Source organism: Pteronotus mesoamericanus, unplaced genomic scaffold, assembly GCF_021234165.1.
Source record: "Pteronotus mesoamericanus isolate MK-2021 breed Mesoamerican mustached bat unplaced genomic scaffold, CSHL_Meso_final contig_58, whole genome shotgun sequence".
NCBI lineage: Eukaryota > Metazoa > Chordata > Mammalia > Chiroptera > Mormoopidae > Pteronotus > Pteronotus mesoamericanus.
In genome coordinates, this window is record NW_026555205.1 from 6,181,103 (window position 1) to 6,195,887 (window position 14,785).

General features: G+C 39.4%; 1 protein-coding gene across 1 annotated transcript in view; it reads left to right on the forward strand.

Annotated features, from left to right (window-relative positions):
* The window catches only part of CHRDL1 (chordin like 1), a 130,866-nt gene extending 117,896 nt beyond the window's left edge, over nucleotides 1-12,970 (forward strand). Inside the window, 3 exon segments of the mRNA XM_054580364.1 lie at nucleotides 5,815-5,982; nucleotides 8,040-8,129; nucleotides 11,843-12,970. Of these exon segments, the coding sequence (XP_054436339.1) occupies nucleotides 5,815-5,982; nucleotides 8,040-8,129; nucleotides 11,843-11,973 (389 nt within the window). The 3' untranslated portion in view covers nucleotides 11,974-12,970.
* Nucleotides 12,971-14,785: the final 1,815 nt, after the last annotated feature.

A 14,785-nucleotide genomic window follows, 5' to 3' on the forward strand; every position in this document is an offset into this window, starting at 1 on the left:
TCCATCTAGCGTCAACATTTTAAGAATTAATTAATTAATTACTTCCAAGGACAAGAATTTATCATTTCTTATGCCTATATCTAAAGCATTTTTATAAACGTAGTTGAAAAAACAAACATTTTGAAATGTAGGCAGAGAGCTAAATTATTTATTACTTCAATTTAGGACATTCCTCATGAGTAGCAGGCAACCATAACGTTATTCAATGTATATATTTTCTTTTTTTAAGAAAAAAATTGCCCTGGCTAGTGTGGCTCAGTGGATTGAGCACTGTCCTGTGACCCAAAAGGTCACAGTTGGGGCACATGCCTGGGTTGCAGCCCAGGTTCCCAGTTGGGGGTGCTCAGGAGGCAACCACACATTGATATTTCTTTCCCTCTCTACCTCTCTTCCCTTCTCTCTAAAAGTAAATAAATAAAATCTTTTTTAAAGAAAAATCTTTATTTTTAGAGAGAGGGGAAGGGAGGGAGAGAAACATTGATATGAGAAAGAAACATTGATTGGTTGCCTCTCCTATGCACCCAACTGGGGACCGAACCAGCAACTCAGGCATGTGCCCTGACTGGGAATTGAACCAGTGACCCTTGGCCTTGCAGGATGATGCCTAACCAACTGAGCTGCAGCGGTCAGGGCTCAATATATATTTTTTAAGCCTCTTCATGTAGGACAGTGGTTCTCAAATTTGTCTGCACATTGGTATCCCACTGAGAACTTCTAAAAATATCTGTGACCCATCCTTTAGAGGTCATGATTTAATAGGCATGAGGTGTGGCCTGCGCTTTGGAATTTTTAAAACGATCCCCAGGTGATACTAATTTTCAAACAAGTTCAGGAACCCCTGATGTAGGTAGGTGCAGGGTGGTTTATGGCCTTGCTACTCAAAGTGTGATTTGTGGACCAGCAACACCTCGAAGGTAATTAGAAATTCAGACTCTGAGGTTCCACCCCAGACCTACTGCATCAGAATCTGCAGTTACAAGACTCCTCAGTTGAATTCATTGAACATTAAAGTTTGAAAAACATTTATTAATGGCACAAACACAATCTTTCTTAATATAATGACCCTTATCTTCGAGAGTAAACAGTGACAGGGTGTGGATAAGAAGGACAGGAGCTATCTGATCTGGAGTAGAGAATTGGGCCATTAAAATTGGTGAGGAAATGTACTCATTAAGAGTAGGGAGAGAGTACATTCTGATATTGATATGGACACAGGGGCCAACCAGCCACAAAGGCCTATTATGACTTCCAAGTCTGTGATCTCACTGGATCCTCAAACCTTTTAGTGTCAGGAGTAGTTCCACAAATACAATTTTCTCTTTGGTCAAGGATCTAATGCCTATAGTCAGTCATATAAGTAATACAACAGGATAATTTCAGAGTAAACTAATAGCTACCTAAACTACCCCAAAACCAAATCCCATTTCATTGTGTGCTTAGGGTTTTGATTCAGGTGACTTAAATAAGTTAATGAGCTAAAAAAAGTGTGAGAACAGGACACAGAACGGGCATTGCCTTTTAAACAATTGACCTCTCAGATCGATAATATTTATTAAAAACTTTACTTTCCATACTATTTGGCTGAGAAATTTAACTCCTAAGAATCTTAAAAAATTAATGAGACATACACAGATATACAAATAATGATTTTTGCTGCAAAGCTGTTTACAATAGTGAAAAATTGTAAACAATTTGAAAGTCTACCAGTATGGGGCTAGTTAAATAAATTGTTATATCTATACTGTGTCATGGTAAACAGCCATTAAGAATCATTGTAGATCAAGCCCTGGCTGGTGTGGCTCAGTGGATTGTGTGCCAGCCTGTGAACCAAAAGGTTGCCAGTTAATTTCCTTGTCAGGACACATGCCTCGGTTGCAGGCCAGGTCCCTAGTAGGGGGTGCACTAGAGGCAACCACACATTGATGTTTCTCTCTCTCACCCTCCTTTCCCCTCCCTGTAATAATAAACAAATAAAATATTTTTAAAAAATTATTGTAGATCAAGATTTATTGGCACAGAAAGATGTTTGCAATATATTTGCTAAGTGCAAAGAGCAAGCTACAAAACAATATGGATAATATGATCCCACTTTGTGTGTTCAAAAAGAAAATGTTAATAATACACTTAGACCAAAAAAAAAAAAAACCCAAAAGACCAGAAGGGTATATGGAGAGTGTTAACAGTGGCTATATTTAGGTGATTAAATTATGGGTAATTTTATTTTCTTATTTTTGTTTATCTGTATTTTCAACATTTTCTATGTATATTACTTTTGTAGTTAGAAAAATAATAAAATATATTATTTTAATAACTGTTCTTCAAAATTCCAATTGACAATATTTTGAAGAGTCTGATTGATGAAACCTGTTTTTCTGAAAAAGCTGCTTTCTTACTCAAGTGTGTGGAGATAGAGCAATATGGAAAGAGAGAATATCTGTTCCTTTCTGTGTAACTTTCTCTCAGTGAACCAGACATTGGTGTCTGCATATTAAATGACTCCTGATAGTCAAATTGCCTAACAATAGTCATTACCCAGAGGCCAGGGCACCAGCTGCAGGTGCTCAGCAACTTCAGCACATCAAGGCGCCTGAACTTGTTCATGTATTCAATCTGGAAATACATATTTTGGATCTAGTGTGTATAAGACACTGTTACAGGCACTGAGAATACAGAGATGAACAAGACAGACAAAGGCTATTTATGGGTATATTCCTTACATTCTAGTGGGAGAAAAAAGACAATGAACACAAACCAATAAGGTAATTTTAGGCTTTGATGAGTACTGTGAGGGAAAAATAAATACAATCAGGTGGTTGTGAATGGGGAGAGAGTGGCACTTTCAAAAGTGATATTGAGTAGAGTCCTGACTGATGTGAAGGAGTAAGAAATGGGAAGATCATGGCATCACCAGCTTCTTAGAAAATAACACATGACAGAGGAAAAGGAACAAGGGACTGAGGGGGGGAAATGATTGATGGGGAAAAAAAGAACAGTAAATTCAGTTATTCATGCTGAGAAGGGAAAAGAGACAAAATTTGTGCATGATACAGCCAAATGTTTCATTATAACAAATGATTCCAGGTTTCTTCAGTAACATACTAGGGCCAGAATAAAGGGTGTGAGTTTCACCTTTCTCTCTTGCCTTTGCGCTGGTAGAGGCTGCCTTGCCTAGCGTATAAGTGGCCACCTACAGAGTTGCATAGGATTTCTACTTCCTAAAGGTTGCCCAAATTCCCTCTCATCCCACTGTACCACTCTGATATCAGGAATTCCCATAATTATACCTCCTTTGGGATTACAGCATAAAAAAACCTGTTAAGACGTAAAAGTTTCCTGGGATGGGCTAAAACACCTTCATCCATCATCACCACTTCCATAAGGAAGTGGTTTCTTAATTTCATAGTTCCAGAGGGCTCAGGACCAGGAGCATTCCCACTGGGAAGTGGAAATAGCCAGAAATGACTTCAAGCATGGCATGCTTCCCTGAAACGAAATGAAAGTAAGTGAACTTGGAGTGATCAGAAAGCACCCTGAGGTGGAGGTGTAATGAGGAAGATATCAAAGTAACTAGTTTGAGAGACACACTGTGTACACTTAACATTTTCAAGGGCCAGCCAGTGTTGAATCACTAATGGATTTTGTTGTTTGTAAATCTCTTCTGGTGAGTGAATTAAGCTCTTGGAGGGGAAGGGGTTTTGGTATAGATGACTCTTCTGGACACTGGGAGAATTTTTACCATATTGTAGGTACTTCCACTGCTTCATAGATTTATGGCAGTTAATAGCCATAGCCAGTATTAAGCTGGGGAGCAAAATTTAACAATTGAACCCAGCTCTCATTCTAAAGGTGATAATTGTACACGTAGGAGTCCCCATACACTTAGTGATCTCCTTCCCCTTCACCCATTTGAAAATGCTAGCACACCCCGTAAATACCTAATATATCACCTTTTTAAAATGACCTACCAAGAAATCGGATAACTAAAAAGAAGGTCTAAAGAAGAAAGGAATCTTGATGTAGGATAATCTACAAACTGAGTAATACAACCTGGAATCATCGAGAGAAGGTTTGGTTTTGTCCCTACTGTGCCAGTATGGTGGTGGGAGTGGGAAAGATAACCAGGTCAGCAAGAGACATGCAATAGCAATTTGATTACAACCTCTAGTCCAAATGTGTCTCAATGGCTACCAGAGGTCTTCCTAATTAAAGTCACAGATCCAAAGCACTCAACATTCAAAGCTTTTGTCAGTTTTACAGATGGTTTCTACATTTATCCAAAGTTTCCAGAGTGTCCATGGCTTCTCTTTGTTGTTCTGGGTTTGAGTGTACATTTTTTTTCTTTTTTTTTAATTTAATTTTAATTTATTTTTTCAAATATATTTGTCTCTGCCTACCCCCCACCACTTTCCCTTGCCCCCTCCCGCCTTCCCTCTCTCAGCTCTTCCCCTTTGGTTTTGTCCATGAGTCCTTGCTATATGTTCCTTAACTTTCCCCTTCCCTTCCTTTTCCCTCCCCCCCCCTCCCTCCTTCCCTCTTGTCTCTGTTGATTTCTTTTCCTTTCAGTGTTGCTGGTTTTATTTTCCTTGCATCTTTGTATTGTTGGTTAGGTTCCACTTATAGGTGAGATCATATGGTATTTGTCTTTCGCCCCCTGGCTTATTTCACTTAGCATAATGCTCTCCAGTTCCATCCATGCTGTCGCGAAGGTTAGTAGTTCTTTTTTTCTTTCTGCTGCGTAGTATTCCATTGTGTATATGTACCATCATTTTTTGATCCAATCATCTACTGATGGGCATTGAGGTTGCTTCCAACACTTGACTATTGTAAATTGGGCTGCTATGAACATTGGGGTGCATAGGTTCTTTAGTATTGATGTTTTGGTATTCTTAGGGTTTAGTCCCAGCAGGGGAATCACTGAGTGTACATTTTAAATACACCACTGAGGAGGGTGCTGAAAGGCCAGCAAAATAACTCACAAATAACCAAACAAAAGAAACTTTTCTTGACAGGGGGCTGAGGGATGAGGAAGGTGGAGTGGAATGATATCAGGAGGTGGTACCTTTATGACTGGAAGCTGAAATCCAAGTTTAGTTTATATTTTAAATGATCCATAGTTAAGAGAGTTGACCAACTTTTTTGTGTCTCCCAACCTTTCATTTGGCATGGCATGCATATGACTAACCTGAAATCTAGTTTTTGGCACTGGTATTGATTTGGTACTATCATTACTCTTACAAACAAATCAAAGAGCATTCAGAAATGTCAAGCCAATTTGGGTAGATTATTTGGGCAAGTAAATACACATAAATGAATGGCATAGATGTTTTCTAAGTATAATTGATGTCAGCAAAGTTAACCAAGGCCCTCTTTCAGACCATTCCCTGGGTCTCTATTGGTAACACTGAGCTAGGCAGACCATGATCCTGACCCAGCATGGAAAATCTTATGTTCCCTTAATTGCCTAAGAGATTTGTACCTAGCCACATTCATCCTCCTCATAAAGGTCCACTTCTTATGCGGTGGTTAGTGGATCCACTTTAGTTTGTGGGCCACTGTTTTGCAGAGCTATGGATTCTGTAATCATGTGGACTTAAAGTTCATGTGCTCCTTTGTGATTTGGTGGCTGTTATAGGAGCAGCCTCACTGATGCAGTGAAATATGGGCATAACTTCTCTGTAAGAATATTTGTGTTGGTTGTGCACTTTTTATGAATATGTGGTGTTCATCCACATATGAACTAAGATACATAAATGCAGAAGTTTGCTTCTAATTTTGGGAAAAAGTGACAAAACTCTACCTTCTTCCTCATTCTAGAAGAACTTCCAGGCCAAAGCTTTGACAGCAAAGGCTACTTTTGCGGAGAAGAAACAATGCCCGTGTATGAGTCTGTGTTCATGGAGGATGGGGAGACTACCCGAAAAATAGCACTGGAGACAGAGAGACCATCTCAGGTCGAGGTCCATGTTTGGACCATTAGAAAGGGTGAGCAAAACAATATTAATTTTTGTTTTGTTTGTTTGTTTGTTTTTTGTAAAGGGGACACAGGGAAGGAGGGGAGGACTCACCTTAATTTTGCTTCAACCTGTTTCTCTGTTTGAGTCAGAAGATGTCCTGATTGCTTAGAAATTAACATATGACTAATACTGTTGTTATTGTGGCGTTTAACTTTAACCTTAGCTTGGGCTAAAAAGTAAGTGTTGACCCTTGGGGTTTATTGTCTGTCTTACACAATCAAGGCTAGAGGAGTGGTTCTCAACCCTGGCTGCACATCAGAATCATCTGAGAATAGTTTCGTTTTTTTTTTAATACCAAATGCCTGGGCCTACCCCAAGAGATTCTGACTAATTGGTCAGGAGTGGGGCCTGGGCATAAGTATTTTTTAAAGCTCCACAAGTGATTCTGGTTTGTTGCCAGGATTGCAGACCATCAAACTATAGTTTACCATTCTTTTTAACAGAAATCTCCACAAACATGAAAATCCATTCATTCGGTAGGAAGCAAAGTCTCTTGAATCATGCTATGTACTCTGGGGTAGGACAAACTTAGAACATCATCCTTGCTCTCAAGATTATAGCCTTACTGTAGGAACAATCTCAGTCATGCTGTCCAACTCCTTTTTTGATTATTGACATTACTATAGCAAGCCACATTTTGCTTACTATAATCCTACAACTATTCAAACCATTCCATATATAAAATATGAGTGCTGATCTAGTCTGGTCAAGTTTTCTAGGAATCCAAGTATAGAGGTGAGATCAATTGGAATATCATGCACAGATTTTCTTTTACTGGCACCTGCATAAGGCTTCAGAGTTCTCAAACTTTAGTATATTTAAGCATCATGCAAGGAGGTGGATAAAAATGCAGCTCCCTGGCCCCATCCATGAAATGTGACTTCAGCAGCCTTGCATAGATTCTAAACTTTTGAATTTTTAATCAATAGCCAGGGAATTTTAATGCACATAGAACTTGGACCATACTTGGAAAAATAACTGCTCTAGTATTTGTGAGGCTTTTTCTCTTCCTTTGCATAACGACCTTTCTTTCTTGAAAGAACTCCTCCCTAGCCCTTAAAAATATACTAGAACACACATGTTTCTTGTCCACGTTTATTTTTGCTCTATGCCTAGGAATGTTGATTTTCAGTCTCTAGCTCCCTAGCTCCTCTGTAACTGGCCACCTAGGACTAAGCACTGTTCTTTTGGCTTCCCTAGTAGTAGGCCCACTATTCATCATGCTGCATCTCACACCCCACAGAGTTGTATGGATGTTTTTCAACTTGCTTGTGTAACATCTAAATAACCTTGTTCATAGTGCTGAGTAATCAAGGTTTGTGCATGGTAGGCAGAGAAAAACCCAGGCTTCATTTACGTTGCTCCTTGTACACCTCTTGAGGATTAGTAAAGTGGGCTGATAGCATGGTGCTCCTTAACTTCAAGGCCATTTTCAGCTGTTTATATGTTATTTTGATAAAAGCTATTCAGGTAACATTGAGACTATGGATCCCCCTTATTTTAATTAAAGGGGGTGTGCGTATTCCTCAAAGGAAAATATGCTTTTTGGTGAGTTCAAGAGCAGGAATGGCTTCTCCATTTACACAACCTGTTTGCAATCCCACTGCTGGCTCTCACTGCTTAGCCAAGAGGACAGCCCAGTGGTTTGGCAGGGACATTGTCTACCCAGACTTGGGGCAACAGCAGAATTTCTAATACTGCCTCTGGCTGCAGAATCTCCAACCAGCACCCATGTTTTGATTCCATGTGGCATTCCATAGGAGGGGGTTCCATGGCCAGCATCGCTATTTCCCTTTATCTCCATCCTCTGAAGAACCAGGGGGAGGGCCAGTGAGCCAAGAAAACAAATGGAGTTAATTATAGAACTTGAGCCATCCAAGTTCCTCGTTAAGCACATTATACAGCCCAGCTCAATACTCCTAAGCCCCAGTAATGAGATGATATGCTCAGCTCAAGCAGAAAAAGGGGCTGTTAGTTCCAGATAGAGAGAACTTGACCACCTGCCCCACTTTTTTCTTGGCCCAGGCATCCTACAGCATTTCCATATTGAGAAGATCTCCAAGAGGATGTTCGAGGAGCTCCATCACTTCAAACTTGTGACCAGGACAACCCTGAGTAAGTGGTACCTCTCTTTCTTCACTCTGGAAAATGCATTGAGTTTTCAATGGAGCATAGCCCCAAATAAAGCCCCTCTGTGTTCTCAAGGAACATTAGCAATGTTCAATATCAACATTATAGGATGTTCTATCTCTCCTCTGGTGACTTAGCAGGGAAAGGAGTGTCTGGATGTGAATTGAAAATCCTGGACTTGGTAAATACAAATCCAGATGTAGTTGAGCATAGCTGCCTCATATCATCGTTTCCTAAATATCTTTAATGAAATTGCTAAACCCAGAGTCTCAAGATGGTTAGAGAAAGCTGGTATATTTATGGAGACTTCACATCTAGAAGGATATGTCCTCTGGTGGTGGGGATGAGAGACAGGGAAAATGAATGCATATCAATTCCTGAATTGTATCAAAGCTCTGTTTGGCTCTTTGGTACTGCCCCTGGGTGGTCATGTTTCTTTAAGAGCATTTAGGCACTCAAGTATACTTGTAGCCGTCCCACTTTCTACACTAGATGGAGCTTAGGGACTAGATACTGCTAGGCACTGGGGGGTGCAAAGCACTTGTGAAGGAATAAAAGACAGAATATCTATCCACAGGGAATTCTAATGGGCAAGACAGAACATGAAAATGCCTTCACTATGAATTAGTATACTTTTGAGGAGTTAAATACCTAAGTGCTCAGGGGAATCTGCAAAGAGCAATGAGATGAGAGCCAGGTGGACTTAGTTGGGGAAGGTTTTGGGAGAAGGTATGATTTGAAAGAGAAGGGTGTGACTGGGCAACAGGTCAAGGAATAAGTCCAGGAATAGAGTGCAGCTGAAGAGAAGACTCAGACAGGAGCAAACAAGAAGTGTGGATGTGAATGTAGCTGTGGGTGGATGGGTATGGGTAAGGAACAATTACAACGACCACATAGGGTACACAGAAAGATGAGAAGAATTGGAGGTAGGAAGTAGTCAGAAGGCCTGAAAGAAGCCAGTGAGAAGTTCACATATAAGGCAAGTAGCATTTGGTAGTTGCTCTAAACTTACAGTGTAATGATATCAAAATAGTGTTGTGGAAGGATATCTCTTGGCTGTCAGATGGATTAATTAAACATCTAGTTCGATAAGGCCAGATATGTAGAGCCCAATATGCCATGCTAACAAGTTGGACTTGCTCTCCAGACCCCATTGAAGTCTTTTAAGAAAAAAAAAAAAAGGATGCATTCAGATATGTTTTACAGAAAGATGCACTTGTTGTGTGGAGAGTTGGACTGTTAGTGAAAGAGCTAGTAATAGTCTGAAATAGGACATGATTATACTATATTAAGTCTTTTAGGCAGGAGAGCAGAGGTCACTGTGAATGATATATCTAAAGTTAAATTATCAAGAACGGTATCAAAGAGAGAAATAAGTTTGGAATGACTCCAATATTAACAACTTTATAGACTAGGGGAATTAGCAATACCATTCACCAAAGGGAAAAACTGAAGAATAAGCAGGCATTGGTGAAAAAAATGAGTTTCACTTAGAACATATTTAGCCTAAGATGCTTAAGAGCTATCTGAGCAGAGGTATCCAAGAAGCCTCTGGAAATAGGATTGGTGAAATCAGTCGTTTGTTTTTCAGGAGACTGATAGACAATAAACTGGGATATAGGAGAATTCAAATGGAGAAGTTGGGAGTCCTTACATATGAATAATGAATAAAGGACACAGAGTCTAGGATTCAGATCAATTATGTGACTTTTGAAATTACCAATTAACTGTATTTTGCTGTGTATAATGTGTATCTGTGTTTTTGGCCCGAACTTTCAGGAAAAAAAAAAATCTTTCATTTTAATTTTTTAATTCAATAGCTTATTTATTGATACTTAGAAACAAAACCAATTATCTAATTCCAGGGTGTTATTTTGCATATGGATATTAGTACTGCATTCTAGAGTTACACTTTTATCACATAATAAATGAAAGAGTTAAAAACATATAAATATGGAATTAGTACTACCCATGTATAATGCACATCCTTATTTTCCTTCAAAAATTTGAGCAAAAAAGTGTGCATTATACATAGAAAAATTTCAAAGAACGTGTTCCTCTTCATACTGTGAACAAGGCACTTTGCTAGGCACTGGGGACTTGAAAGATTATTTAAACAAACTTTTTGCCAGTAACAGTTAGGGTTTGGAATGTATAATGGAAGTAAGATTGCATGTGCTTCAAACTGTGCAGCTGAGGGAAGTGTTAATGAGAGGATCCTGCAGAGCCATCTGGGTACAAAGAAGAACAATCCTTAAAGAAATCAACAGAGACAAGAGGGAAGGCGGGACAGGGAAAGGGAAGTGAAGGGGAAAGTCAAGGAACATATAGCAAGGACTCATGGAGAAAACCAAAGGGGAAAAGCTGAGGGAGGGAAGGAGGGAGGGGGCAAGGGAAAGAGGTGGGGGGGAGGCAGAGACAAATATATTTAAAAAGTAAATAAATTTTTAAAAAAGATGAAAAAAATAAATAAATAAAAGAATATACTTTTAAGTCTTAAAAAAAAAAAAAGAACAATCCTGACTCTTTATATAATGTGCCTCTCAGATCCTGGTACAGAGTAGGGCTTCAGTAAAAGCTGGTTCCTTGCCCTTCTCTCCTTTTTTCTTCTACCTTTCCACTGAGTTGGATAAAATGGAGAAATAAGAACCACGAAATTGAGTCTGTAAAGGAGGAGCTGTTTTTATATGGCTAGTGAAGAAAAAAGAGGTTCAACATAGCTTCTGAATTAAAAGCAACTTGCTCAATTTGGACTAGGAGCTCTTCAGGTGTGACACTGAGTGTAGGAATAAAGAGAAGACTGAAGAGGCTATCAAAGATGGGCAGTTTGTTATGTAGATTATTTGACAGGGCAAGATGATAGCAGGAGAAGAAAGATCTTGCCCTCTCAGGGACCAGGAATGTTAGAAAAGGAATGGACCAGAGATATGGAGAAGTTTCCAGTGCTTAGCACAGAGTGTGCACTCAAAAATGCTTGCTCAATTAGCATGACAGAATGCGTAATAGAGAATATGGTAAGGACATTTTGGAAGTGTGCGCAGTTCCATGGAGGGAAAGGAGAAAATAGGGAATAGAAGGGATACAACCATGTTTACCTGGAGTAGAATGGAACTCTATCAGGAGCCATAGGAGGGGACTGAGGGGTGTGAAGAGGAGGTAAGGACAGCCTGCGGGCATAGCAGGAAGCAGAGTTGAGCAGTTTTCAACAAAGGGTGGCAGGAATAGAGAAAAGAGCAGTAAATAATCAAGCAACCCAAACCAACATTTGAGTCCCCCAAGGTAAGCAAAGCCCCAGTAATGTAACAGATAATGTTTTCCAAATTGCCTCATTTGACTGGGTGCCAAGTGAACCACCTAAATAGTAAAAATCGGATAATGGAGCATTTTGCAAATATTAAATGTACTGTAAAATTTCCAAGAATAATACTTAAATTATACTCTTGAGGAGTCAGTTATATAATATCTGTTGGATTCTTACTAATGCTGTATATTGAAATGAAAATTCCATGGCCCATTTTCCATATTAGTTCCCAGAAAAGTCTTTTGGGGGCTGTTTTGGTGAAACCATGTGACATTTGTATCCCAGTTTCTGTGGTGGGCCAGTGCATGAGTGGGTAAGGATGGGAGATATTGGTTATACTTCTAATTAGCTCTGCTCACCTGTTACATATCCAGGCCATTTTGTGTTTGTCTTTTAGGCCAGTGGAAGATATTCACTGAAGGAGAAGCTCAGATCAGCCAGATGTGTTCAAGTCGTGTGTGCAGAACAGAGCTTGAAGATTTGGTGAAAGTTCTATACCTGGAAAGGTCTGAAAAGGGTCACTGTTAGATGAGACATACAGTATTGAATAGGTAAAGCAAGGAAACTCAAGCTGCAGCTGGACTGCAGGCTTATTTTGCTTAAGTCAACAGTGCTCTAAAACCCAAACTCAAATGCAGCTAATTATTCACTCCATACACAGCATAAGTTGCTCCTTTATGTGGAGTGGTATGTCATCCCTTAAACGTCTTCTCCAAAGAGACTAGATGAGTCTTGAATTATTTGCAGGAAGAAGAGAAATGGAACACCATAACTTTGCTCTAGTTTCTGAGAGAATCGCATTTCTTTACAGGTTAAAGAGTAAACAAAACCCCTGGGTTTTTAATCTAGAAAGTTATTCCAGTGAAAGAAAGAGAGGGGAATTGCTTCGTAGTAGGAGTTCTGTAGTACAGAGAAAATATTTGTATGAAATTATACTCTTTGAATTTTAGAACGTCTTGTGTTCTTTTTTAAAAATTCGCACACACACACACACACACACACACACACACATACATACATACAACTACAGCCTTCATTCTGAGGCAAGGCCAGGATAAGACTCTCTCCCTTTATCCTTGGCCTGACTCCCAAGTTGCTTGGCAGTTGTTGATGCCCAAGAGGATAAATAAGGAACTGTGAGCAGAAGGCTCTGCTATTGGGTCTGTGATGATTATTGAAGTCACCAACTATGGTGGCAGGGTGAATTATAAGAATACCATGCTATGGCTGCATTCACTTTGAAGTGGTAAATAACTTTTCCCTAATAATGCCATTTGACTTTTCTCCTCGAACCTATTGGGCCTTCATAAGGAAGTTAGAATTGACTAATATTTTGAGAAACTGAATTTATATTAGACAAATAATTGTTAAAGAAAGGAGCTGACAGACATCAACAAGACCATTTTTGTGTTTTCAAGTCAGTACAAGTCACCAGTTAATAGTGCAATATTCACTAACTTTCTTGACAAGATCATGGTTCTCTAGTCCAAAAATTTAAGTGAAACAATTAAACTCTAGAAGCTCTTTAAAAAGGCAGAGTCTCTTCTCCATTTACAAGAGTAGATTTTTACTATACACAGGGGCTCAGTCTTCATGAGCTTCCACATGTCAGCTCTTCATTTAGGAGGATTATTGCTTATTTGGGAAGATGGGAATTCTGATACAGATCTTTATCATAAACCTTCCAGCCATTCTCATTTCACCCATTAAGCATGGATTTGAATCATGGATCCTAGAGAAGGCTGGTCCAAAAATGTCTATTTGCAGCCCAATACAAGAGCATAAATTATCCATTTTGAGGCCTGGCTTTAGAAATTATTTTGTGGGAATACTGTAAATTCTCTACCACAAAGATGTCAAGTCTGCCTTTTAGGTTTACCTCCTCTAAAGGACATGAATGAACTCTTTCAAGTACTTAAAAATATTAAGGACCCAGAAATCCAAGATTTCCCACTCTATGAGTAGAGGCGAGGCAAACATTTTCTTACAGTATTTGACAGCAAGAAGGAAAAATATAAACAGTTCAGCTTTATGGCAAGTTAGCATTAAGGAGTCTGTTCTCATGAAAGAGACACAGGGGTTTTATGGCCAGACCTTCATGGGACAGCCTCTCATCAGCCTCTCAGCCCCTCACCACATTCTCTTCAGGAAAGGGAGGTAAAACATCCAGGGCTAAAAGGCTACAGTATTTCCATAATGTGGAAAGAAGTAATGATCCTGAAGGAAAGTAGTTATTTCCCCTTCTAGATGACTCACCCTAAAGCCTTGCCACCCAGGTTTTCTCTGAAAGCTCAATCTTCAGGGAGCACCAAGAGAGTTTCCCTAGATAGACTCCTGCCCCCAGGTGATAAGACACCTTTGCAAAGTGCTGTGTGAAGCAGGAGCTGGGAAACTGTGCTGGGCCAACATAGAAAGCCTCCAGTGTTTGCTGTTGTGTAGGGAATAGATGATAGGAAAAAGAGGCCAAGCACCAGTAGTTAGGAATGGATGTGGTCCTCTTGTGTATTTATTTGTATCGTAAACACTTAGAATAACAGAAACCATAAGTACCATTTAGCAGTTGTAGCCATTTTATAGTTAACTCATGTAAACAATTAACAGTAACATAACAGCATTACCCTTTCACTCTTCCCACAAGACATGTACCTAAATATGGTACTTATTTATAGTCACTGTATTTCTGGATTTTTAAATTAATAAAAAGTTAATTTTGAAAAATCATGTGTGGTAATGGCTATGTAAATAATTGACTCTGGACAATGCTGATCTTGGACTAGGTAACAGGTGATGAGTAGTCCTAGCTGTTTCTCACTCAGATTGATCCTCCCCACCCCCCCACCCCACACACACTATAGTATAATGGCTAAGAGAGGAAACTTTGTAGTTGGACTACCTGGGTTTTTAATCACAGCTCTGCACTTATAATCTGTGTTTGTCAATTTCCCCAAATATAAAATGGGGGATAATAGTGGTGCCACTGTCCTTTGCCTACAAGTCTTACAGTGAGTTTTAATTTAGTCAATGTATGTAAAGTGATTAAAATAGTATCTGGTGTACAGTAAATGTTCATTTATGATCATAAAGAATGTCATGGCACTGAACATGGCCATTGATTTCTAGCTTCCCTTTAGGCCAAGACATTTTAGAGACTGGGGACAGCATGCCATTGACTTGGATTTCAAGAGACCCTCAATTTTGGTCTGTCCCTCAGTGGTAGATTTGTATAGGGAGCAGGGTAAGAGTTTTGTCACATATGTTGATCCAAACTCTGTTCCCTCAAACCCGTAATACCAACTAGATTCGTGCTATCACAGAAGCCAAGATATAAGAGAGCTGAAAT